The sequence below is a fragment of the Schistosoma mansoni genome (assembly GCF_000237925.1).
Source record: "Schistosoma mansoni, WGS project CABG00000000 data, chromosome 2 unplaced supercontig 0120, strain Puerto Rico, whole genome shotgun sequence".
NCBI classification, from domain to species: Eukaryota; Metazoa; Platyhelminthes; class Trematoda; order Strigeidida; family Schistosomatidae; genus Schistosoma; species Schistosoma mansoni.
The window spans coordinates 380173-407988 of NW_017386000.1; the positions used below are offsets into that span (position 1 = coordinate 380173).

General features: G+C 34.1%; 1 protein-coding gene across 2 annotated transcripts; it reads right to left on the bottom strand.

The window, feature by feature from the left end:
* Positions 1-4657: 4657 nt before the first annotated feature.
* Smp_013840.1 (serine/threonine kinase) lies at positions 4658-22192 on the bottom strand (the record flags this gene model as incomplete). Of its 2 annotated transcripts, XM_018791564.1 has the most annotated exons (12): positions 7153-7744; positions 9097-9456; positions 11874-11933; positions 12174-12437; positions 14984-15275; positions 17189-17656; positions 17784-18085; positions 19921-20174; positions 20299-20520; positions 20625-20887; positions 21734-21848; positions 21887-22192. In XM_018791564.1, the coding sequence occupies 12 exons, from the start codon at positions 22190-22192 to the stop codon at positions 7153-7155; spliced, it is 3498 nt and encodes a 1165-aa protein (XP_018645273.1). The 2 variants fall into 2 exon arrangements, with proteins under 2 accessions (XP_018645274.1, XP_018645273.1); XM_018791563.1 differs by lacking the exon at positions 11874-11933 and having other exon boundaries at positions 4658-7744.
* Between the last annotated feature and the right edge of the window lie 5624 nt (positions 22193-27816).

The following is a 27816-nucleotide window of genomic DNA, read 5'->3' on the forward strand; positions in this document are numbered from 1 at the left end:
ATGAAACGGCTTAAACTATGAAATGGATGTAATTTTTCTGTGGTTAATAACGTTTTGGTGAAGTAATTTCATAGATAAAAATCCAAGACATAACAACTGACCAAATCTCTTTGGTCCTTACAAACTTTCCAAATGATATCACTATTTGATGAAAACAATCTAAATGGTTGGAAAGTAATCAGTGAATTATTAGATCAAATGCATCACACATTAAGGTCATATCTAATTGGATTGGAGGTTTACGGTTCAGTTACAAAAACTACTATTAGTAGAAACTATGGGAGTAGAATAAACCGAATAGTTCATTTGTCCTAATTATTTATCTTGTAATGAAAGTCAATTACCAAATCATAAATAATTATTCAACCAGAAAAAGAGTGGGAGCAGCTTTAAATAAAAGTTAGGGATTATCAATGCCGTAAAAAATGTCGAAATTTAGTCTGGAAAAACATAAACACAGCGACTCTAAAGTGGATGGTCGAACTATTTTCTGCACAACTTTTAACATCATGAAATCCATTTTTTATGGAAGACTGTAAATCAATTACCATAATCTATTCTTAAAATATGTTAATATTCTCTCTGTAAAATACTTGGATATTCGTGATTGCAAAGAGAGAGTGCAGCAAAATTTTTAGATGTTCAGTCAATATATGTGGTCATGGAGGAATAGTTACATACTTTTGTGTTGTATTCCGTGGAGAATTATGAATGGTAACTTTGAGAACTATCAATGGACCAATATGATATGTATATTTCCTATTGTATAATTGCTAAGTAACTAACCTAATCGTATTCGTGTTCCTCTTATCATTAGCTTTATTTTGACCTTTGAACTATTATTATACGATTCTTGAGTTATCCCCAGTCTATTAATTATTTTCCCCTTATTCACAGCCATGTTTGGCCAAATCTTATACAAATATTATTTTCTGTTTTATGGTACGATGTGGTCTGTTTGATTGGTATATAAACCCAGTATGTTTGTGAACAATGATTCATATCGCAGAGGCTGTTATTGGTGTTCTGGACTTAACTGGCTGGGCTAGGCAGATACTAGGACTGATAAGTACTCAAGACTGCTCATACGATTTTGTGTATCATTGGGCGATCAATAAATTCACTGCTCTCTAATTGGCGGTCTCTTAACGTTCATATAATAACTGGGGCACGCACACGTTATAACATTTAGGACTATGAAAAATCAATGCATCTTATTTGATACGTTATTTCATTGCTGATAGATCACATAGAGTTTTGAAAAGATCCAAGTAAAAGACATGAAGTAAGATTTGCAAGTCTGAATTAAGTTCATAATTTTTACACTTTTATCAGTAGTGACTACGTTTACTCACATGCTTTATAGTAATTTTTGGTGAATGTAACTTACAATCTAGATATTAACGATTTTCATAGAATAATTTGCGAGACGTATATTTGATGATGACTGTGAATAGATTCTAGGTGAATTAACTGTTAACTTAAAACTGTTTATAATAGTGGAACAAGTTGACTGACGCTGTCTGGGAATGATATTTTATATCACCTAATAGTCTGTTGAACGAACACATGCATATACATGATTAATTTAGTAAGTACGAATACTACTTCAGTATGTATTCTTATCTGTTATTCACACACTCTTCTTCATTACATGATTGATCAAGTACAGATTAAGGATGGGTGATTTAACATCAAAATAATAGCAGTATAGAATTAGTAATTTAACTTTAGCTTGTTGAAGTGAAATACAAACGGTTTAAAACCACCACTAAATAAACGACTGAGAAGCACATGAAATCCCAATAAAGATGCAGAAATCCAGAGTCTTTGCTTTGATAGTATACATCAACAAGATTTTACCCTAAACTGGATATGCTCTTCCTGTACCAAACATTTGCTTTTGTGATCATAAGGATCACTGTAAAGGATAAACATATGAAGAAATTGTACCGTGTGTAATTGTATAAAATACCTGATTGGAAATCTATGTACAGAAGCCTGTTGGCATACCAACTTAACTATACACATTATGTTGGCAATGTACTTTAAAAATCCTATCATATATATATATGGTTTAGTTGTTGCATCTTAATAATCTTATTACTGAAAATAAAAATGTATGCGTGTTCTATGCTACTATTTTATACTGACACTTATTACGTTGATTGATTTAGATATATACCGATACACATACACACATCAAGAATTATGAAAAAAGCTCTATAAGTGATTAAATTATTTTATAAAGTAATTCTTTTCTTTTTAGTATCTAATTATGTCAATAGCAGTAATTATGTTTACAATTGCTTATTATTTCTCCGTTTGTAAAGGCAATCGAACAAAATAGGTGATCACACATCATTTTGTGCAATCAGCTTGTCAGCATCTAATTTGGAGGAAAATATACTTTCTTTATAGTACATTAACAATGTGTATCCGTAACGTTTAAGTATACTGTGACATCCATATTGGATGAGATGTATGTTTCTAGCCATCATGCAACTTGACCATGTATTATTTATTTTCCCATTCAGCTAAAATCAACTTTAAATAGATACAATAAGCAGGAGACGACCGATTAATGTTTAAACTTGCATGATAGGATAAACAAGACTAATGATCAGAAGATACGAAAACTTGTGTAGCTACTACATAATCCAGACGTAACAAGTTCTATTTTCGATGGGATTTTGACTTGAGTGGTTGGTGCAACTTGGGTCTGGATAGGAATTTTAAAGTGTATACGAAGATAAATGCTGTTATCCTACCAGATTTTCTTTTTGTATTCAGTGGATGAATATTATTTTACGAACAAGAAGATGGTTGGTCTTTCAATATCTAAAATTCTCGAAGATAGTTTTCGTCACGAAATAACATCAACTGAGTAACTGCATAGATGAATGTTGTGGTGAAGTCATTCTATTACTCAGAGGGGAAATATCCATTATCAAATTACCCTATTTACATCATTTTGATAATATCATAGGAATTTTCGTGGTAATAAATTTACTCTTTCATTTCTTTTCGCATATGTATAATTGGGTTCTGCAAATTATTTATATATTGGAACTTTTATTTTCACTAGTAATGTGAGGTTAGTAGAAAAGTATGGGTTTTATATGCAGTATGTTTTTTATACTAGGATTATTAAGTATGTATAAATAGAAATGATTTTGAAGTTAGAATGACTGAGAAATTAACATCTGTTAGCTATCATACCTGGGCAATGGACAGTATCTACTAATTGCACTGAGATAGTTCACTGACAGGTTACAGTCGTCCATAAATTTAGGTAACAAAATGAAACAAATCAATAGTCTGAGATCAAACGCGAAATATTCATTGGACGAAGCGAAAACGTTTTGGAAAGTGGCACTATTTTATATAACATAGATGAACTGTTATTTCTAAGTTAAATGTAGAATAAGAGCATAAATTCTATTGGAAAATGACATTATTCGGTCTTTTTCAAAGAAATGAAAACAATCAATACCTCATTTCTTTTAGTTGTTTCATTTGATCCTACTTCACAACCTTATAAAGTTTTATGATGGGAAAAAAGTAGGATTACGAAGTCAGGAAGAAACTGAACTCACAATGAACATCCAGTGTCATTGAGCTATATCAGACGGACGTTATTTGGATTTTAACATAATAACAATCGAAAGTTTCACAGGGTTTTCCGTGAATGGAATTAGCCTTGCACTTGAATAAATTCTGTTAAACAGTTGTATGAAACAAATTTTCTTAGACTACTGAATTCGAAGCCATAGCTTATAACACGTTTCTATTTGATCCTCTACATCGTAATTTACTCGTTTGGAACGATTAGAATGATTTCTTCTTTCTAATTCTTACACAAAACTCTCAAGATTTTGCAAACTAACGTTATACTGAAAACTGATACAAAATATACACTGTAAGTGGAATATAGGTGACTTTAGTAAAAAGAATACATGATGGTACCTAATACGAAAGACAAATGTTTGGTGCTCGTTATACAAACAGAAGCTAGATGACTCATCTATGCTTTGTATTACAGTGTAGAATGTCGTTTTAAGCAGTGTATGATTGAAATTTTTCTTCGACAAAGCATTTTTTCTATGATTGAAGCGACAATAACTTCTGGGTTAGAGAGACTTATCGTAGGAATTGATAGGTCAGGTCATATCTGGGACATGAATGATGTCAGTAATTCTAAACATCAGGAATTTGATCTACATATTTGGACTACTGGTTTCAAGTTAAGCTTCTGATAGTTAGCTTATCGATTAACTGTTTTCCTTTTAGCTGTTAAATGGACTATGCTAAGGATTGTCTCTTTTTAATTACCGTTTAAGTTACAATAAACTCATCTTTGCTGTGTAATGGTTACTTCAGTGCCAGTTATTGGATCACCATCATTGATCTCCTTTTTGTTACTGTATAAAGATGGCTTAAGTTGTCAAAAGTAGAGACGTTAACCTAAACTCTCACTATTATGCTGGTAATTTATTTACTTATGAATAAGACATTGCGCGTATTATTGAGTTAGTAGCGTCCAAGACCGTAATAAAAACGGGATGACCAATATCGTCATCATCACCATGACTATAAAAATGAACAGGCAAAACTTACTACTAACAAAAAAATAAAATATGAAAAAAGTCAATTTGCTAAACACTAGTTTCATTTGTCTGTAGTGGGAATTCTACACAGTCGAGTGCATTAAAATGATCACGTGGCTGTAGAATCTTAAATAAGTTAGGATATATATATCTATAAAGTTGGACAGATGATTCATACACATTATACGTACGTTTGCATGTGTGTAAAGTCGGTGAAGCCTTTAAAAGTAGGTATACAAGATCAAGTTGTAGAAACAACTCCTTTGAACTAGATGAGAGACACAAACCATTCAAGAGAGACGAAAGATAGTGAATAAGCGAATATTTGGACGTAACAATTTAAGTGTATGCATGATATAGAAGAGATAATCTATTACGTATAAAACAGTTTTTCATAATGTTAATCATGAGTAAGTTAAACCGATTTTTCTCTTTACCAAGGTATAATGATTTTTGCACACAAGTTGAAGAGGGTACATTTAATTAAAGAAAAGCAAAATAGAAATGGTGATACATAGCAGTACGAAGATTGAAGAAATCAAGCTACTTTTTATCCTTTTCACGAAAAGTCACCGGCGAAAACCCATTATTATTATTAGTATCATCCGCCATAAGAACAGTGTTAGCGCAGTAAGTTTTACCGTAAGTTACTCATGGTCGTTACACATATACACAGATAGATGAGATAATAAACAGTGCAGATGAGAAAAGTGTATAACCATGCATGAAATAAATCACACCACATTGTGGAACTAGGTTTCATATCAGAGAAGATAACTTATAATTTTGTAAAAGAGAACAGAAACAATATCACAAAGTAACTTCGGCTTAAATTTAAAATAATTGTCAATAATTCAGAAAGTTAAAATATCTTTTAAACTGAATTGGATAACGAAATAAAGGTGAAACCTGCATTAGAATAAACATCTAGGACAGAACGTATTTCAAAGAATTAAATGAAATCACCCTATCACAAATCGAAATCATACATAATGGTACAAAGAAAAAAAACGAGGCAAACAAAAGATGAGAGAAGGAAGTTGACAAAATATAAACATTGAAACGAATTCTTGTGTGTATAGGGTTTGTACATTTGGGAAAATGCACTTGAAAGGAAGAGTATATGTTAGAGGTCAAATAGTTGAAATGTGTTTAGTTACTTAGTCATGTGTATTATTATTAATACAACTATTAACAGCGAGATTCAGAAACAATAGGAATAGACCATCACTAATAATAACAATAATTATGGATGTTACTAATTGAACCCAATAAATCTATTCACAGAATATGTATGACAATGAATATTGGTGAATACGACGAACTAAACGAAAGAACGAAGAAGAAAAACCACTTTGGAACAAAATGTAAATATCTAGTAATTACACTGATATCATTCCCGAAGACAAATATGAAACATTTGATACGAGACTTACACAACCGTTTTACACGGCTTCTTTAGGAATTATCGACGGTGTGCACAAGCGATGGCGCATGCATTGTAAAAGGCGAAAACATAATACAGTTTTAGTTATTGTGCATTCTTAGGTCCACTTGCAGAAAGGAACAGCGCATCAACAGGAAAGGCTTATATTGTGTATTTTTTTATGAAGTACTGAAAATGTAGAGATAGACAATCCTCAGGAGAAAAGTGTTATAAGGATGATAACAAACTGAAAAAATAAAACCGACAAATTGCTACTTTTCAAATAAGGTGACACAACTGCACAATGAGAAGAAAAGATGTAGTGAGATTAACAGGAGAGATCATTTTAAAGGAATGAAAAACAATACTACACGAATACATAGCTACTACACTAAAGACTAAGGAATAACTTACATAAATTTCCATTGCTCAATTTGGTAGACATAAAATCAACAAACGAAAATGAAACAGCCGGGACAATTGGAAATACAAAAATACATATAAGTGAAACAGGGGTGGCCATAATCTACTTAGATGACATGCTTCTCATACAAACACGGTAATGAGAAGCAAGTGTGTTTAGATATTTCATTACAGATGTTAACAGAAAAGTGCAGACAAGGAATCCTGAGGACAATATCAGAAGTCTAAGGACGAATGGTGCTGTTGAGTGGAGTGAATATATATAGGAAATAACAAAGAAAGAATTGGAAAGTACAAACATGTCTGAATAAAATTTGGTCGGAAATAACCACTACAGTACAAATTGAACAATATCGATGATCTGACAGAAAAGATTTACACACATGTAAAGTGATCAACAAGCCTGTACAAATGCGTACATGTGAGACGCATACAGACAAAGAACACACTTGAAATCATAAAAAACATGTCCTTGTGGGCTATATCGAAACAAAGATATTATGACCCAGCATAGAGTTTTGAAAAAAACGAGAGGTACTGAATAAAAACTATACTGTTGAGCATGTGTTAATATTATCCAAGATCTTTCACAGTCATAGTTGTAATCTGGTACTTCAAGTATACAGAAAAGTAAATAACCTCATTTGAAGTGGGATATAAAACAGATCAGTATGCAAACGAAAGCGTTATTGATTAAAGCTTGAGGTCGTTAGCGATCTGGGAAGCGATACTTTTAAATCCAATAGAAGTTCCTGAAATTCTTTTAAAACGAACTCCATTTAGAGACAAACGAGGAAGTTTACAAACTTCCATCTCCCACTGAACATTCGCATCTGTGCTTGGATCTCCATGCTCACATATGAGAAGGTATCTTTCACGTTGATCATACTCGCAATTATTTGCTGTGAGAACCTTCTTGATTTCTTTAATCATGTTATCCGGGCACATGCTACTGGTTGTTTTCATAGACCAAGTAAAACGTAAACTTCGTGGTTTCGTTTGATCATTAACATTATCATCAGTATGAGGAACAGTTTGATTTCCGCCTTGGGGGACAGGAGAACCAGCAGAGCTACCTCCAGGTGTTAACTGACTAACAGGTTCAGTGTATGCACCATGTACACTAGAGTCAGAAAAAACTGAATCTCCAGGTAGATAACCTGATCCCGAGCTGGTTGTGGAAGCTCCAATATTAGAATCCGCCGTTGAGAATGGAACGTTTGAAATATCAGTGCCACCAGTAAGTGCCTGAGACATATTCCCCATTGCACCACTATTAGGTCCACTAAAAAGCAAAACCGGCATTATGAGACTTACTAAACCATATATTATGACAATAATGAAAATACAGTACCTACTTCATCACTGAAAAGCACAAAATTCAGGTAACACTTTAACCCGTTTTAGCATTTAAAAAGACCTGTTACCCAACAGTTTTGAGCACACAAATCAAATTATTAAGAGTAGAGTTCTATGGCTAGACTAAAAATATAATTGCTGTTAACAACTGTTAATAATAATTTTAAAAGGGAATTATGCTTTCCTTTAAGAATAAATGTGGGTTTGTGATAATAAGATGCTTCCGTTAATCTTGAAAAGAATGTACAATTAATAAGGTTTTTAAACTTTAGTGTTTACTTCCACATTTATGGTTAAATTCAAATCAATTCAGTAAACTCGTAACATGAAATCATCGTATTATTGATAATAGGATTTCTTGAGCCTCAAAACATATCATGGAGGAGTTAATTACCACGCCGACAATACTGATAAAATTTAGTGTCTAGTCGATAACTCGAAAGATCTTCATTAGAGTTTAGGAAAATAGTCTTGACATGTCATCCGATAGTAAAATTTAGCTGTTCTATTGAGAAAGGCGACTATAAGACCTAAATTATTCAAAGTTTCTAGACCGACTTTGACAGTGTTTATCAATCCATTAGTCGAGAGATATTTCATTTTAGAAACGATATTTCCAATTTGGATATTTAATGAGTTGTAATTGTCAATCATTTTAAAATTAAATTACTATGATAGATGAAATAACTTCTTCGGCAAGGTAATCATAAAACTATATAGTCCCAAAATTCTAGTATGAAGCCATAGCTAATTAACAAACGCGGTTGTACAAGCTCATTTACTACTTCTAGGTGGAAGGTAATCAGTAGATATACACGTATCGAGATGACATGAAGAAATGTTCAAGTCTTGACACTAGGAACGAGGAAAGCTTACAAAAAGGTATTCTAATTACTCTCTGTTAGTGTCGATTGGACTGAAATAGAATTCATGTAACAGACTTGCGAGGTGTTGGCACTATGACGCTGCCAAACTGAGGCAATAGATTAAAGTTGGATGAGGTAATCACGAAGTCATCAGTCTACTAATCATTATTGTATAGTTGAGGATGAAAACTGTTTAGTGTCACTAGAAAGTAACCAAGACTGAAGAAACTGATACACAGCTAAGTTCATAAGTTTCATCCTTACGATGGTTTATAGATGGAATATGTAGGTTTTCAAAACAATAGGATTTATATCATACCGAAAAACTTTTATGTACTAAATACCAGGAAAAACAGCTAGTAATTTTAAACGACATGATTTAGCAGGATAAAAAGAATGAAGAACACCTTACCGTCGGCCGATTTTGGAAGTAAGTGCCTTGAAGAATGTAAGACCGGTGCCAGGAGTTAAGTGAGTCACACCACTACTATTTGTAGCCCCAGCACCAGCAAGTGACACATTAATACAACGAGCAGCGACAGTGTTGTTAGAATTTTGATTATTTGTATCGAAATCAAAGTCTATGTTTGGTGAATTTGTTGAATGAATAGTTCTACGTTCTGGTGTAAGCCTAGGGAAAGGTGTAGTCTCTAAGATAGTTCCTATACCATTGTTAAATCCTGAAGACGTGTTATTATTGGTATTTGTAATTAAACGACGTGCAGCAACAGAGGTAGTGTGACAACCCGCCTGGCTAGTTGATGTCCCCATTCTGGAATAGAATTAAAAATTTGTTTTCATTAAAGGGTAAACAATAGATTAGGAAATTAAATATATAATTCAGGAAGGTGGTATTCAACTACATTATTGTGTTAAAAATCGGACATCGATAAACCGAAACGAAAACATTCGCACATTGAATAAAAATTCGTTATCCCCAGAAAGTGTCAGGTAAGAATTTCTTAAATATGGTTAGTTATCATCTAGTCATATAAATCAGAAACATGCAAATACATAAATACAAAACTGGCCTAAATAGTAAATAAAATCGACTTTATTGCTCAAACGAACTGAAAAGAAATCAGATTATCACTACGATCACGCACAAAAAAGATAAGCCATTACATATAAAGAAGGAATGATAGTAAAAACAGACTAGAAAAAGTTATTTTATGATAAACTTAATATTTCGCGTCTATAAGTACCCAAACATGTATCCTAAAACATTGAATAACTCAATGTCATTTTGTACTCCAATGAAATAATAACAGTTCGGTTTGCCTACATTATGTGAAGTCGGCACATACAGATTAAATGAGTTTGGAGTACAACAATGTATAATGAAGAGTTAACATTTAAAATAGCGATTGATATGAATGAAGTTAAGTAGTTACCACTCAAAAGAAAATCAAAGTTTAATGATTTATACGGTGGGAGTCTGATATTTAAATAATAACTAACGGAATAGCAAATAAATTCAAATAAATCTATGACAATTAGGTATCTGATTATCATATCCAATCGTTAGCACATGGAGGCGATACAATTTTTAATGTTATGCTTTCTTTCTTCTATTTTATCACCAAAAGACGCATAATTCCTGAGGTTACAGAAGTTTTACAAATAAAATTGTTTCTTTTGATGCGATATATATACACAGACTTTCCAGTTATGATGATAGCAGAGCAAGTGTAAGTGTTGTTTTTCATAATTACATTTTGCTTTTAACATTTTGGCAGCATTAAATGAAAAAAATAGTATATAAAATTAAATTAAAACTAATATACCATTACTGTGTGTTGATTACTAATGTATATGTATATAAATGAACATAATTTAATGGGCGGAAAATCACCAGTGAAAAAAATAAAATGAGGGCGAAAGACTCTAAATGTCTTGAATTCATTAAAATATGGAACAATCGAAAGTTAATGTTATTTATTTTCAGAATACAATATTTGATTGATATCAATTTGTGATGAAGATCAATTTTCACAAAGATCGTAAAGAGACAAGATCAAATTCACTATTGATAAACTGGTGTTTCTTTGTTATTTCAAGACAGAAATCCTCTAACTTCAGCTAATTAACATAGTAGAGGACTAATTAGAGAAAATATTATTAAAAATATCGAATAAAATTAGCTATGATGCAGAAAAATGTAAACAAAAGGATGTATTATGATTGATGAGAATGATGGATATAACCAGTCTCTGTGAAAATCTAGAGTTTACGAGAACATGATGAATCAATGCGGCTACACTAGTTACAATCCATACACCGGACTCGATTAAAAGTACGCGAATGAAGTCGATTAGTATTATCTTATATATGAGAATATCTATGTATATAAGAGCAAGTGCCTGGATTTCCAACTAACTGAATAAATCATATATGGTTTACAAGTAACTAACTAACAAGAGTGGGAACTGACAGTGATATTTCACACACAGAATATGTAATTGCAACTATGATTAAGTTGAACTACTCAATTGTAGTCCAACTGTTAGTTTGCTTTACAGTAAAAGTACTATTTCTAATTATCTGCTTCCAATTTTGTCAATTTTTCATCGCTGTAAAATGTGGCAACTTGGACTAATATAATTTTGTACCAAGTTGTATGTATTTTATGATAGCTGTACAACCTAACTTGCACGTTAGAGAGATGAATACTATAGAATTGCATCAAACCATGTACATTAACTATACATGAATCAAAGTATCTGATAATGTAATAAACCAGAAAGTCCTACCAATTTCGGTAGATTTGTTCAATTCATTTATTATACCTAATAAAAATTCGAAGGATAAATTATTTAACGTGAAAAGAGAAATATATAAGATGAACATTTATATCAAACGAAATCCGATCACAATGTAACATGTAAAATGTGCACCGAAACCCAGATAAACCGAATTGAGGTGAAGAAAGAAGGTTAAAGCAAAACACAAAAACGCGATATATGATTATCAATTATACAATGTAAAACAGCGAGGTAAATATTTATAGATGGACAAAAATAAAACTATATATATATATATATATATGTACACCAAAATGATATATATTTATCGCAACAAATAACGATACAAAAGATATGAACATTAGTGGCAAACATTGGTTTTTTTAACAAAACATAAACATTGTAAGTAAATAGGACTAGTGGTACAACACTGAGATACTCCTACCTAAGCGAACTATACGTTAAATCGTTGCGATTGAAAGATGTTACAGCATGATCGTTGACTCTGTAATACAAAACCATCATTATGAAAAGAAGAAAATTCAGTTTGCATCAATAACCATAATACAAAACAATTAGGAAAGAAATATGTCATTAATTGTAGCGTAGAGGAATTTTCGACCAATAAGTCAGCAGGATACTTAATCTACAGACATCGAAAAGCTAAGAGAAACACTGATAATGAGTTTCAGATTACTATATTTTAAGCAAAGCTCGTTCTGCTGAAAAAAGGATAATTACATACCCGCTTCGACCTGCAATATTGGCACAAGGTTGATTACGATGTAATTCTCCAGCCCCAACTACATCACTTCCACGTGTAGAAGAAGCACATTGATTTGATGAAGTTCCATTACCACTAGTACCAGAACCTGCGGTATTCAAAGTTGCGGATCTTTCCAATAATAAACCTGCATGATAAGCGCCACCAGTACCACTAGATATATTTGCACCATGATGTACTTTATTAGTGCGAGTAGTCATAGGAACAAGTGCAGGAGTAACATGGCTGAAAGTTTACAAAACAATGTGGCCCATATAAGATTTATTACAATAGATATTGTCCAAAAGAATGAGTCTCGAATTTTATATTTTCAAAGAATACATTGATAATTTACAAATGAACTATCTGCCGAGTGAAAATCAGGCGGACATGATCAGTGAAAAGGATAAATTTCCTTGAGATTTAAGACATCTGTTCTGATATCAAGGGAAACAATGTATATTTGAAACAATTAGAAGCCTGCTTAATATCATTTAAATATAAGTTACGTAGACTCAGAAATATGTAAAAAATAAAAATTCTAGTCAGCTAGAAAATACCTCTGTACATGCACGAATTATGCTGTGAAAACGACGAACAATTGTGAAAAGACAAGGACGGGTCTCAGATGCAACCAGTCGGGCGGCAATATGTAATAAACAGCCTATTCTGAGTGTATAGTAGTCTCGTTTCTATAAACTAAGTCCATCAAGTCATTACTTAGTGCACGGCAGTGTTTCTCATACTATTAAGATCACTATATGAAGTAAAAAGTGTTTGCTTAATAGGCACTAGATACTGACAATACTGTTCCATAACTTTACAATAATTATTACAGGTTATAATGGTGTTTTTTCTGTACGGGGTTGTAGGGATTGTTGAATTTCATTGAAATCATGAACTGATCAACGTTAGACCACCATTGAAAACCTGGAACTCCTCAGGAGTGGGAACTTATGATCTTGCAACCGGGAACTGGATCCAGGACCTTCGTTTGCGCGCGCGAACGCCTAACAAATGACCGGTGTTAATGTCTAATATCAATCAATCCAATGCATCACGTGACCATCTTTCATTGTCATAGGTGAGTAACTGCCCCAAACCTGGTGCGGAGTCTCGTACTAGGACGAAACGGCCATCCAGTGCTTCCGGGTATACAATGGTGGTCTAACTTAGATCGGTTTACCGTTTCAAAATAACGGTGTGTATCTAGAAACGCACAGGGACGAAAGTTAAGTTCATTGTCCAGGTAACTCTACAGGAACAATCACAACCACATACAAATAATAATGAGGCAACATTGAGTAAATAATACTTAAAATAAGGTAGCAGAGCTACTTTCAGTGGGTCCAATCATGTATGCAGTTCTAGAGAAAATACAGTTAATTAGGAAAATGTTTTATGTATTTTAAGCTACAAGAAGGCCAAAATATTAGATTTAATCTTCATTATGGGTAATTTTTGGACGTTCGCGAAAATATATGCGGTAGAGAAGTGACAAAGGTATCAGGAACATTCCTCAATATATCTTGACAATATGGATAAATAGAGAAAAAATAACACCTTAAACTAGTTCGAATTCCAAGGAAAAATAATTCTTCCATAAATCGTAAACACAGTTTGTTGAGATGATGATTAGAAAACGAACACAAGACTCAAATGGAACAGTTGTTCTTAAGTCAATATAATTTGGATTTGACATCTACTCATATTTTCCCACTACAAAATTATTGAACGCTTCTGAAAAGCAGCATTAATCTCATGATTTTAATTAAAACATTATTAATACATATGGTGTAAAACTATGACAGTTGCATGCATTTACTCTGAAACCTTTATGTTGGTTCAAACTTAATTTCTTAATACTTGGCTGTTCTATGTGGTAGCGAGTTGTTAGTAATATACATGAAATGTGTATACTATGAACAGTAAATCTCATAGTGACAATATATATATATATATATATATATATAACTAAATTTTTTTCTTTAAAATAAATGTGTAAATCTATTTATATATGCAACAAAAATGTGCGTCAGTCTCCAGATTTACGTAAAGTATAACGCAACGCAACGATCATAAAAGATAATGACCTTACAAATTACATACATTATCACATGACAACAAAAACACACATAAATACAATTAGCATGAAAAATCCTCTCTTCTGATCGATTATCGTTAACACTGCCATCATCGTATAATATACACTAAACACATCAATCAAATCAATATTAAGTTTCAATGAAGTCTAAAATATTTCTGTATTATTAAAAAATATACTTGAGCACCTTTTTCAGTGATACTCTGCACATACCTAAGTTTGTTGTTGGTAATGCCAAACGATGATATGTTGAAAGGAAGCACACATTTATTGAATAGTGTAAGTTTTTATTTGAGAAAGAGTAATGAGAAATTCATAAAATAATCAATCATGACTGAACAGAATTGTCGGTGATAACACAGACTTGGTTGATCCCAGTTATTTTTAACTAACTACATGAATATTTTGAAAGGCAACAACTTGGGAAAACAGAAAGTGTTTACGTTTCCCCATTTCAATTCAGTAATTACACCTAAATATATATAATGAATGTGTGCGCACGATTGAGACTGATTTAAAGCAATTAATTCCGAAAGCTGACAGTGATATCTTAAGGAGTCCAATTAAGAAGCATATTTTTGCTCCATTAAATAGAAAAATACACTGTGGGGTAATCACTATTGCTTGAAACTAAATTAATTTACTAAGTAAAAGAAATATAGAACCAGATAATTTGTTTACAACTAACCTTCGAATTTCATGAGATGGTAATCTTCCAGCACCATTGGTTGTAACTTGATTGTTAGCACTTCCGCTTGATGACCCAGATGTAGATTTATCAGATGAAGGCGATAAAGCAGATCCACCAGAAAGACCAGTGATACCAGAAAGAGCGACTGAGTTCCTAGGATTAGCATTATCAAATGCACATGTATTGCGTCCACTTGCATTTGCATTGATCGGTTGACGTCTAACAGAATGTTGTTGATCTCCAGATGTTGGAGTTGTTGTCCCATAATTCATAGTATGAGTACGGCGTGCTTTGTGGGCAGAAAACAAATTACATGAGAATTTGGGTATGAAAAAAAATAATACCAGTATAAAATAAAATCAAAACATATAAAGAACTTTTGAACCCTACTCTTGGTTATCTGAATTAAAATAATAACAATAAAGATTATACAACAAAATAACTTCCTTATAGGTTATAACTAGTCTATAATAATAAGAATTACCATAGATCATAAGTAAATAAATAGCATACCTTAAATAAAAGCATAGTTGAAAATGCAAAACACACTAACGAGAAAAAAATTACAGGAATCAATATTTCGGTAAAATAATTAAAACACATGGTTATATGTAATGTGAGGGACAGTTCTAAATAAGAGAAAAGAGGAGGAAAATGAAGGAACTTGTTTATAATAGGTATCTAGTTGTAACAGTAACCGTAAAATTGGTGAGATGATAATGACTGCATTAGACGAAAAGATATAGTGGAAACTCAATGCTCTAGTGTTTTAACAGTCAAAAGACTGGAAAATTATGGCCAGGTATAATCGTCTTACATTCAAATTGTCATTTGTATAAACAAGAATAAGTAAACAGAAACAATAGTAAGGGAATTGTAATAAAATGAGGGATACTGTGTAGCGCGCGTAACTCGGATTCCATGATAAGTGAATGAAACTGAAATACTTATTATTTCAGTCATTCTCAACTCAAACAGCATGTTTCCACGTATTGAATGTACATTTAAAAAAACCACAGAAAGATGTGAGCGAGTTTATAGACGTTCCGGGATTCGAGTTGTAAGTGTACAACAATACTTGTAACCTTATATATTTATGTATGTTTCCATATTATTTTTTGTGTGTTTAGTAATAAAGATTAGAACTGATGACAGTATTTTTAAACAAATATGGTAATTAACAGTTATGAAGAAACACAATAGGATTAACCAAGCACTAATCAGTCAGTCAGTCTCAATATAGAATCTGGTAAGTACGTACATCGGTTCTAGTTACCATACCCCACAAACACAAACAGAAAAAATTGCCACGCTAAATACAAGAACAGTAGAGGTAGTAACAGTATTAGTGGTAATAAAAAAGATTAGGCATCCATAGTACAATTCAAGGAAATATAAATAAGTGAAATAATTGGGAAGAACTCAGAAGCTTGGAATTCGGGAGATAACAAAGAATGGATGCACCTGTGCTAATACAAACGATTTTGAACCATGTTATTCATAATGTCTCTAACCATTGGTTATGACAATCACGCGGACACTGACAAGGTAGGTAGTCTACACCTATTAACATGGTTCAGTCCAATTGTCAGTCACTTCATAAACTGATGTAATATTTCGGTCTGGCTTCCCCTAGCTTTTCTTCCAGCTCAGTGGTCTCAAAATACACGAGCAATGCTTCGAACACACCTATGATCGAATGCTAGTAACGTAAGAATATCCTCTATTCTACACAACCGTAAAGTAGAACGGAGCGAACTGCTGCGCAGTAAGATATGACAAATCATCAAGTTTTGAGGTATAAGCTTCAAAAAACACAAGAATACTGTACATATAATGGTAGCACTCTTACATACAAGGAGTGAATATAATTAACTAAAATCCGATGAAATTGGACATAATTAGGAGCAAAAGGGAAAAAAACCTATCAGTGAGGAAAAATGACAAATTATTGGAATAAAAGTAATGATTGAAGTACACTCAATATATAAGAAGCTTAAAAATCACCAATCTGAAACATACAGGTTTAGTCAATCTAAAAGATCATTTGTATCCCTAATATTATTGAAATGAAAACTTCGTATAGTATTAGGAGAGTAACAAGTAACACTAAATAATGTAGTAACCTATTAAAAAGAAAACATAAAAAGGAGATGGACACTAAACACGAAGTTTAAACAGAAAAGAACTAAATTATATTACCCATAGCTGAGTTGGAGTTTGGTGATGATTTCGTGTTAGCACCCAGACCTTGTGAAGTGATAGGAATGGGTTTTCTCTGGCCGGCAGTAGTTGGACGAACCGTGCTGGTACCTGCATCAATACTTGTTCGTTGACCTGGAACATTTGGATAAGCTGTAAGCCCACCCCCACCAACAACTGGAGTGGCCATTTCATCAGTAAAGCCTCGTAATCGTGCCAAAATTCGGCTGGATTCTTCTCTACCAGGACGATCTGAAGCACGGACAAGGTCATTTCGCATCAGCTTAATTGATTCAACATTACTAGATGGACAAGATGCTTCAATTGCATTAAGAGCTGTATTGTAATTTACATTCGCGTTTCCACTTGAAGATGAATATGTGTTTGTAGATGCCAAACTGACAGGTGAAATGGGACTTATTGTACTGGTACCTGTAGTTCCTGAACTTTCCGACCCAGAAGTGCAAGCTGACAAAGAGATAAAGGAAGTAGATAACGATTGTATGCTAACAATACATCGATGGTCTATATTATGCAGAATGATATACAGCAATAATGTATCAAATAAATCTAATAAAACTGAAAAAATAATTACATGAAGGAGTGATTATATTCACAGCTGGTTTGTTATTGGCACCATTATTGACTACAGTTACTGTACTAGGTGGTGTTGTACTTGTAGAACGAGTGGCACTTCCAGGATTGACCGTAAATTTCGAGCTTGAATGTGCGTTTTGATTCATTGGTCCAGTATCAGCATTTGTAGGTAAAACAGACAACGTATCGTCTGGGCAAATATTTGAGGTATGTTCCACACTCGCACAATTAACACCACCAGTTGAGATTAGTGGACTAGCCGCAGGATTTGATGTAGCAGAAAGTAAATGAGTACTTTGCCTGAAAAATGAATGAAATGAATTATTGGTTGGAAATCAACCACTGAACAAGAATAACGCACAGTTAGCTGTATATTTATCATTCATAATTTACCTCAATAGTAGTTAAAAACAAACCAGCTTTAAATAAAGTAATATCTTCAATTATAGTCTACTGACAATGAACTTCGATCGGTTCAACTATTTGAAAAAAAAGCTTTCATTCTTAGTGACTTTACTTTAAGCGAAATTTATTCCAATCAAGCAATAAGAGATAGTTGTGAATGTGAGCATAATATTTATCCTATTTATTACAACTGATGACCAAAATGCTTTCTAATCTAGAAAAGTAGAATACAAAAATAATTGTTATGTGATGATTTATTGCATCAGGACCAATTGGAGCAAATCTTTGAATTGTACCAGACCAGATATCAACAAGTATTACTTATTTCTTTTATTTTTATGACATTTGTCCATTTTGTGAAACATCTCTTAAAGAATTAAGAATGAATGAGTAGAGATAATTGTAGAGTTAAAATAACCTAATCTGTCTGTCGTTAAGCAGCGATAAGTTACGTGTAGCTTTCAGTTAGCTACGTTGTATGAGACTTACAAAACCGATTGTGTTATAATTATATTCTAGATCAACTAATCTATATTGTGACACAATTGTTATTTCGTGAATTTTTCTCTCTGCTTTCTATGATAACTCTTGCCTAAGACTCGTGTAGCCATATTTTCATAATCATTAGTCTTCTTTGACTAAATCTTTATTATCAGAAGGGGGTTTGTGGATATTATAGTAATTTCAATGGTTGAGATCATAAGCCAATTGAAGCTATACCACCATGACAAACCCCTTCTGATATTAATCAACATATACTCACTAGTAACTGGCTTCAAGAGGTATTTCCTGGAGTTCTAGTGAGAAGCAGTGATCAGTGGAGTTCAACCGGGTCTGTTGTGAGATAGTAACTCACTGAAGACAATGGTGGATATGCCGCTCAATTTCGTGGATCGGTTGAAGTTCGACATTAGCACCGTTGGATGCCGGCTCGGTGGTCTAGAGGTTAAGTGATCGCGCGCGAGACTGATAGGTTCTGGGTTTGAATCTCGCGAGGCGAGATCGTGGATGCGCACTGCTGAGGAGTCCCACAATAGGACGAAACGGCCGTCTAATGCTCCCACGTTTTCCATGGTGGTCTAGCTTCAATTGACTTATGATCTCAACTATTGAAATTAAATCTTTATTATTGGACTTTGGTTAAGATTTGTTCTATACCAGATCATTGACAACATTATCTTGTTTAATTGAACTCAGGTTTACGTCATGGAGCAGATGATCATTGTTTTTTTACTGTCTGCTGGGGAAAGTTGTTATTCTATCGGAATCTTGCAGATAAAATTTTATTACATTTTATTGGGAATATTCTTGTTGATCGTCAGTCCAATATCTTTTACTAGAGAAATATTTGATTGTATGGTGGGAGCAGTATAGTGTATTTTTTAATATTTACTTTTATATGAGAAACGCATAAATTACGCACAAAATTTGTGTTTTCGCATAATTGTTGAATACATGTGCCTTAGATAAGCGTCGTACAATATTCAGAAGAACATAGTTTAGGATAATTGGTTTGTCGGATCTTCATCTGTGTTCAAACCAAATAGTTGAAGTTTGGTTAGTCTAGTTCTAAGTGCTGGGTTAAATGATGGCTAACTAGTGGTATCCTAGGGACCTCTGGAAACCTTGACATAGTTGGCAAAAAACCCCAAACTATATTAAATTGTTTGAAAAGAACTATCAGGTTGCCACGTGCAAACTTCATAAGTAACTGCTAATGCTAGATTTACCTTAAAGAAAGACTTGAACCATCACGTGAACTTGTATCAAGTGAAGAACGTCTTCTATCAAGGAGGAGATAAGTAGCCATTATGTCGTCAAAGTTGCCTTGAGTTAAAGACTTCTCTATTTCATCACGACTGAAACCCATATTGACCATAATCTCAATACGTACAGGATCAGTGTAATCTGGTTCCGGTTCTATGTACGGTGACAATACATTATCTTCATAACCAGTATTCATCCAACGATCTTTCATCACCATCTAATTTATTGATAAAAAGTGTAAATATAGGACATTCACATTTTCTCAAATACTTCGTAAGTTATACTTTTATAAAACCGAATTATGACTTATTAAGTCGTGCATAGTGATAAAAGCAACTAACCTCTAAAGTGTATCGTTTACTTGGATTAAGGACCAACATTTTCTTCAACAAACTTTCGCAGTCTGTTGACATGTAGAACGGGATGCGATACTTGCCACGTAAAACACGTTCACGCAATTCTCTAAGCGTCTGACCATCGAATGGAAGAGACCCGCTGACTAATGTGTACAAAATAACACCCAACGACCACACATCAACTTCAGGACCATCATATTTCTTACCCTAAATAGTAGTTTTGTGGAAAGGATGAGAAATTTATGTTATTGTACACAAGTAAGCGAAAACTTTCCAGTGACAACAAAATCTGAATAACACGACAAACTTACTTGAAATAATTCTGGGGCTGCATAAGGAGGACTTCCACAAAAAGTATCTAATTTTGTGCCTGGACTAAATTCATTAGAAAAGCCAAAATCAGCCAGTTTTATGTTCATATCGGCATCAAGAAGCAGATTTTCGGCTTTTAAATCTCTGTGAATAATATGTTTTTGATGACAGTACTGAACAGCAGAAACAATTTGACGGAATTTAGCCCGTGCTTCTTTCTCTTTCATTCTACCATGAGCAACCAAATAATCAAAAACCTCACCTAAAAAACGAATGGGAAGAAACCAAGCAATGATAGGTGGTGTGCTAAAAAGACAGAGAAAGCTGTATCTTAGAAGAATGTAAGTATCGAGAGACTTCCACTTGTTACACTTATTTCACAGCAACTTGGTGGGAGAATTATTTATAGTTATTCTTAGATTTTCGGAAAACTAAACGATTATTGCTTTAAATGAGGAAGCCAGAGTGATTGGTAACGCAAATGTGACAAAGTTTTGTTAACAATAATCTATTTATTTAACAACGCTAACTAAAGGGATTCTGCTACAGCCAAAATCTTGTAGAAAAATCAGAAATAAATGTGGAATAATAGAACTGCTTTGTAATTTTAGTAGTATGCAAAATCTTCAACCCTAAGTACTATAAATATTCAATAACCAAAATCTAATAATGTAAACAATAATAGTTTCTATCTAATAAGCCGACATTCGTATATAAATGACGAAAGAGAATACCAAGTCAGAAATTAGTAAAAAGGTGTGTTAAGTTGGTTGCGGTTGTGAAACCAACGTTTGTCTTACCACAAATGGAATAGAAATATAACGATGATTCGGACCGAATTCATAAACACTTAAAATGTGGAACATAGTTTGATTACAACTACATAACTTAAAGCTAAATACCATCTTCAGCTAGGTAAAGTCGAGTCTATAAATGAATTGTCATACACATTATTGTAGTAAATTGTCTCAAGTAAATTAGCCCATAGAATAAGTAAATAGGTCAAGAAAACACAAAATTTATGGTGACCAAGTAAAATTGTACAAATGTAGTGTGATGAAAGGGGTATTTTTATATAGCCTCGGGGAAAAAGTAACTTAAAACTTACCACCACTGGCATATTCCATTACCAAATATAAAATCTTATCGTTGTCAATAATTTCAAATAGTTTTACGATGTTTGGATGGTCCAGCAATTTCATCAGTCTAACTTCTCGGAAAAGCTAATTTATCAAATGAAACTGAAAGGATAAGCAATTACCTTTTGGCGGCTTGAAGGACTTAACTGGGTTTTATCAATAATTTTGATAGCGACTTGTTGTCCCGTAATAACATGACTAGCTAATTTGACTTTGGCGAAATTTCCCTTGCCTATAGTTCGTATAAACCTGTATTTTCCAACATGTGGTTGGTCGTCAATCACTCTCCAACGTAAAGGTCGATTAGGTTCTTGGATATTTCCATTATGTTGTTGATCTGACCTGGAAGGTGGACGAGCAGCCACTGGAGCCAAAGCAGCAGTGGCCATCGATCCAACGCCAGAATGAATCTGTGCAGAAGAGATCATGCAGTACACATAACATATAACATGAACTGGCGACAAAAATATGTAGCCTATGATAGAGAAATGAGTAACGTAAATGAGTTGTAGTAATATCTTGAAAAGAATATTCGCAATAAATTTCTAATATATATATATATATATATATATATATATATAGGGAGAGAGAGCTGAGTTGACACCAGCGGTGACTTTCGTTTGAATCCTACCACAACAATTAAAAAACCTAATGAAAACATCAGCGACTAAAAATAAGTCTTATATACGAGCTTGATAAATACGTAGATTGCCATACAATGAACGCCATTGAACTTCGGAAATGAGAGAGTATGTTTGCTATCTTGGTGCAATGCTTTTCAAACAAATAACATTGCTTAACAACTAGCAATTATGAAGCATGAGAAACAAGCAAAGTGAGTAAGTGCTATGAGAAATTCCAACTAATTCATAGCAAATCAGAAGTGATTTTAAGAGCTGTATGTTAAATAGTAGCTGATCCCAATTTCAAACAGTAAAAGGCGTATTTGATGATTCTAACAGCGAACAGGCTTTAACTAAGTAATAATGGTATTCATGACGAAATATAAAACAAAGAATCTTAGTTAAACCAAAGTGGACCTTTATAGAAAATACGATTTAAGTGATATATATTAGTTTTTGATCAACTATTTCTCTTGTTATATTAGACTAATGAATACAATTATACAGCTAGCCGTATATTTTTTTGTGTTGTAGTGTTTTTTCGTCATTTGGATTAAACACTCAAAAGATTATGGCTAATAAACCTGGATAAGTAGAAAGACTGAACAATCTAAGGTACGGGACAAAAATGTATCACCTACTTTCGTCGTAATTAAAAGATGCAAAATAAACTTAAGAGCTGACAAAAATGTGTATTCGTTCAAATTACTAGATCCTTTTGTCAGAATATAGAAAGATTATTAACAAAGGGGAAGAAAAGCAAAGTGAAAATTATCATAATGGCAACAAAGATGGAAAATTAAAACAAAAGAGACGAATGAAATATCATACCAACTGGCATAAAGAGACGGTTTGGGTGCTGGCTAGGTATGTGTGAATAATGTGCCAACTCACTTTTACCACTCATAGTTCGAAAACCTACGAAACAATTTTCCAAATTTATCTGGTACTGTACGACTAACGTCAGTGTTATTAACTGGATGGCTTTAATGTTTCAGAAACAACTATAATCAAATATTTGTAACTTGGACGTTTGTTGTTTGAAACTCATCAAATAATAAAGTAAACTATTCTTTGGTAGTGTAGCTAATTTGCAGAGAATAGATTAATGTGATCACTCACGAACAACACTTCCTGTGAGAAGGCTATTGATACCATCGAGGTGCTCAAAAACAAAGTAGATGAAGAGGGTTTAAGATAAGAAAGAATTGTTATAATTTGTCATCAAACCACTAAAACACTGTTTTGACGTAGACATAACGAATAGTGAGATTTGGTAAAATTTAGGTGCATTTTACGTTTATTACAATGTCCCACTAACCATCAGCTAGTGAAAAGTGAAGTAGTTGATACAGGTTTTAGAGCCCTTTTTCAATGGGGCGTTGTACATTAGACTTTGTATAGACAGATCAACATTTTAATATTACAGGCGGCTCGTATTGATTCTATCAATCAGCAGTAAGAAAGACTTCACATGCATAACATTGATCACTACTCAGTGATCAGTCAATTGTAGGTATATCTCAGTCCTACAGGCGGTCATTTACGGCCTGAACAACCCAGTGGTAACGTCTCTACATGTAAAACTGAGAGGCAAAAGGCCGCATTTGTCGGTGTTAGTTTCTTTAAGACTACAGGTACATTTTTCTGACGAGTTTCAAGTAGCACAAAACATATGCCAAGGGTTTTCTGATAAATTACCGTCAACCACCAAGCCTTTCTTACCTTCGCTATACATAGATTTCGTTAGTAACACTAGTGCGAACACTTACACCAATACAAAGACATGAAACGTCCGACTATTTCAAAAAGTTTAACGAAGGTGAGAGCGTTAGAAAGATTTGCCAGTTATGAAGGAACAACTTACACTTCAAAGGTTCAGATAGCATAATGTATGTATATAACAATAATTTTATATTCATGAGTCAGTAGTGGATTGATATCAAAGTCACTATCTTATTATACTCTAACGAACCATTGAAATTAAAGAAACCACTGTGAACTGAATTCGTTAACAACAATAAGATTAGCCGACATATGAAAAATTTCGTATACAAACTGAAAAAAAATCATTTCAATAGCATTAAAGCTAAGAATTTAGGAATAGGCATCTTCTTAAACTACTTTGATAAGATCTATAATAAACCACGCTTTGTGGGGTATCTACTACTGCACGATGTAATAGTACGGTTCCAAATCAATATAAAGTATACACTCATACATTAGGGTATCAGCTACACAATTTAAGGGCTAATGATATTAAGTAGCAGCGCAGACTACTTAGGAACTAGCATTGAGACTAATGATTTAATACAATTTTTTTTTAAATGTCCGTCTAGAATAGATGTGACAAGTACACAGCACCCCACAATAAACACTAAAATGGGATCAGAATCAGAATGCATTACAAACCAGTGAAACCAAGCCCTAATCGTCTAGTCACTGAGTGGGATCAGGCATAAATACGAGTTGGCTTAGTTCGCATACAACCCATCAGCAAAACCAAAATTCGATAATATGGAAGTTGGATGAGTCAAAATAATGATAAAAACACTGGGGGAAAAAAACGCAAACATAGTTTGAGAAGTGTGGAATTGAGAATGAAATAGCATTAAAAATTAAGAGAGGAAGATCAGGAATAGATTTATTGCTTAACTTGAACTGATTTCGAGCTCTATCGCCTTAAATATTCAGATAAGACGATTACTGAGGCTGAAGAGAGAAGTCTACATAGACTCACAAAACCCGAACCAGCAAACATACTTTGACCGAGTCAAAGTTATGGAGTTGGTAAAGGTTATGCATCCCTTAAAGTATTTACAGATCACAGGCTCTAACAGTATATGATAATTTCAGATTTTCAACTGTTATGCTCTAATTTTTCTCCTTGATCAATTTAGAACAGTTAGTGTTCACCCGATGAGACTAACAACAAAATCATGTCAACTCAAATTGAAAGAATTTGTCGCACAACAAAACTTATTGAGGAAACTAGATTAGCGCAGTTGACATAACAGATTGAAGAGTGAATCTGTTTTAATTAAGGATAGGCCTAAATCGTTAAGTCCAGATCAGGGAACCAAAAGGATGACTGAATATACGATATTTCAGTTAACTTAAGTCCGACAGATCTAAGCTTATACGTTCCTCTTGTGAATGAGCTTCTATAGTGAAGAACAATTTATGTTACTGTCTTGAGCATTTATCGTTTCTATGTTGTTAAAAAACTGAATAAATGCAACTATGTCGTTTCTGTTCATTTTATTCCAAATTGACAAACGTCTCCAACCATGGATTACGAGTATTATTCGAGACTCAACAAGGAATCTCGCACTTATTGACAGGACTCAGACCAGTAGTTGATGAATGTTTGGATTAGTATCGTGTTTTGAATCGCACAGCTCAAGCTTTTACAAATACTACATCCATCCAGAATTGGACGCGGTGAGTGATGGTAGATATGTGTAACACGAATAAATACATATAAGGTCGTCAACCGACATTTATTTATTCATTTATTTGAACACAAATATTGGTACAAAAGGGCACCAGATTCATATGCACCACACAATAGCAATGAGAATGTGAAGAGATAGAAAATGTAAGGTGCGTATAAGAAAACGGGGAACAATAACGAACAGAGATTAGTGTATGACAGTGAAATAATAATAATGGGAGAAGCAGTTCAGTTAGTAAAGGTACAACCAGAAAGAGTTCTTTCAGTTAAAGAAGTTACATCCATTTTTTATGAAGAAAGTAAAATAAAAATACAGCAGAATTGCCACTGGTTTCTATTTTGAGCCATATCTGATAACGTCTTTAGACACTGTGTTGCAACATCTCTAGAACCGAGAAGCCTGGTGGTCGGAGGTTGCCAATAAGTTGGAAGCAGCAACTGAATCTGGTAACTTCCGGAAGCTCTTCCAACTTATCTGATCCACTGGCAGCAAGAAGTCTGGTGTGAGTGAAACAATCTGTGAGGATGACGGAATGCCAATCACTAACATCTATCGACGTCTTGGACGATGGGCAGAATTCTTCTAAGGACAGTTCAACTGGCCTGCTGCTCCGGCAACATCAACCAGATTGGCCTGCCCCCCATGGCCGGTGACGACTGATCCACCAAACGAGGCGGAAGTCCGCAAGGAACTCCAACTCTTGAAACGCTACAAATCACCGGGCCCAGATGACTTACCTCCAGCTCTTTTTAAAGATGGTGGTGACTTTCTGGCTGACTGTGTTGTTTGCAAAGGTTTGGGAGCTAGAAAGTGTCCCAACATCATAGGATGAGTCAAAAGTCGTAACTATCATCAAAAAAGGTTCGCATCCTTTCTGTAACAACTATCAGGAGATAAGTCTACTTCCGATTGCGTTCATACTATTGGCTTCCATCATACTTTGTAGGTTGTTCAAAACACGAGAAGGATTGACTCGCGAGGAGCAGGCTGGTTTTCGTTCTGGTCGAGGTTATATTGGTCATATCTTCACCCTCCACCAAATAATAGGACACCATCATACTTATCACAGGTCAACAATTATAGTGTTTCTTGACACCAGTCAGAGTGAGGTCATACAACCACCTTCTTGATTGTTCTATCCAAGCAGTGGGGTTAGACAGGGTTGCCCAATCTCACCATTCCTCTTCAATTTTGCTATCGATGACGTTCTGGAGACAGCTCTGATGGACGTAAGTAATGGCGGTGTGGATCTGTTGCCTGAAGAAAGACTTCTCGACTTTGAGTATGCGGATGATATTGTCTTACTGTGTGATAATGCCCAAGCCATGCAATCCACACTTAATCAGTTGGCAATCAGTGTTCGTAGGTATGGTATGCGCTTTGAACCTCCTAAATGCAAAGTACTTTTGCATGACTGGCAGGACCTTGATCTTTCACTCACCCTGGGTAGTGAGCAGGCAGAAGTAGTTGAGCAGTCCGTGTATCTGGGTAGCTGCATAAGTGTTAGTGGTGGCGTGAGTGATGAGATCGATTCACGTATAGTGAAAGCCAAAGCGGCTTATGCTAATCTGGGACATTTTTAGCGCCTTCGTGATTTTAATATGGATGTAAAAGGTCGGATTTACAACGCGTCGGTGAGAGCAGTTTTGCTCTATGCTTGTGAAACCTGGCCTTTCAGAGTTGAGGATGTTAGACAACCCTATGTGTTTGATCGTCGTCTCCAAAGGATTGCTGACATCCAGTGGCGACACCATATCAGTAATGCAGAGGTTCGGCATCGTGTGTTCGGACTCAGTGACGATAATTCAATTGGTATCACTATATTGGAACATGGACTTCGGTGGCTTGGACATGATCTACAAATTTCGTCCCAGAGAATTCCACATCATGCATTATTTGCTGACGCTGGGATTGGTTGGAAAAAGCGGAGAGGTGGTCAATGTATGACATGGTGTCGTGGTATGAAAGAAA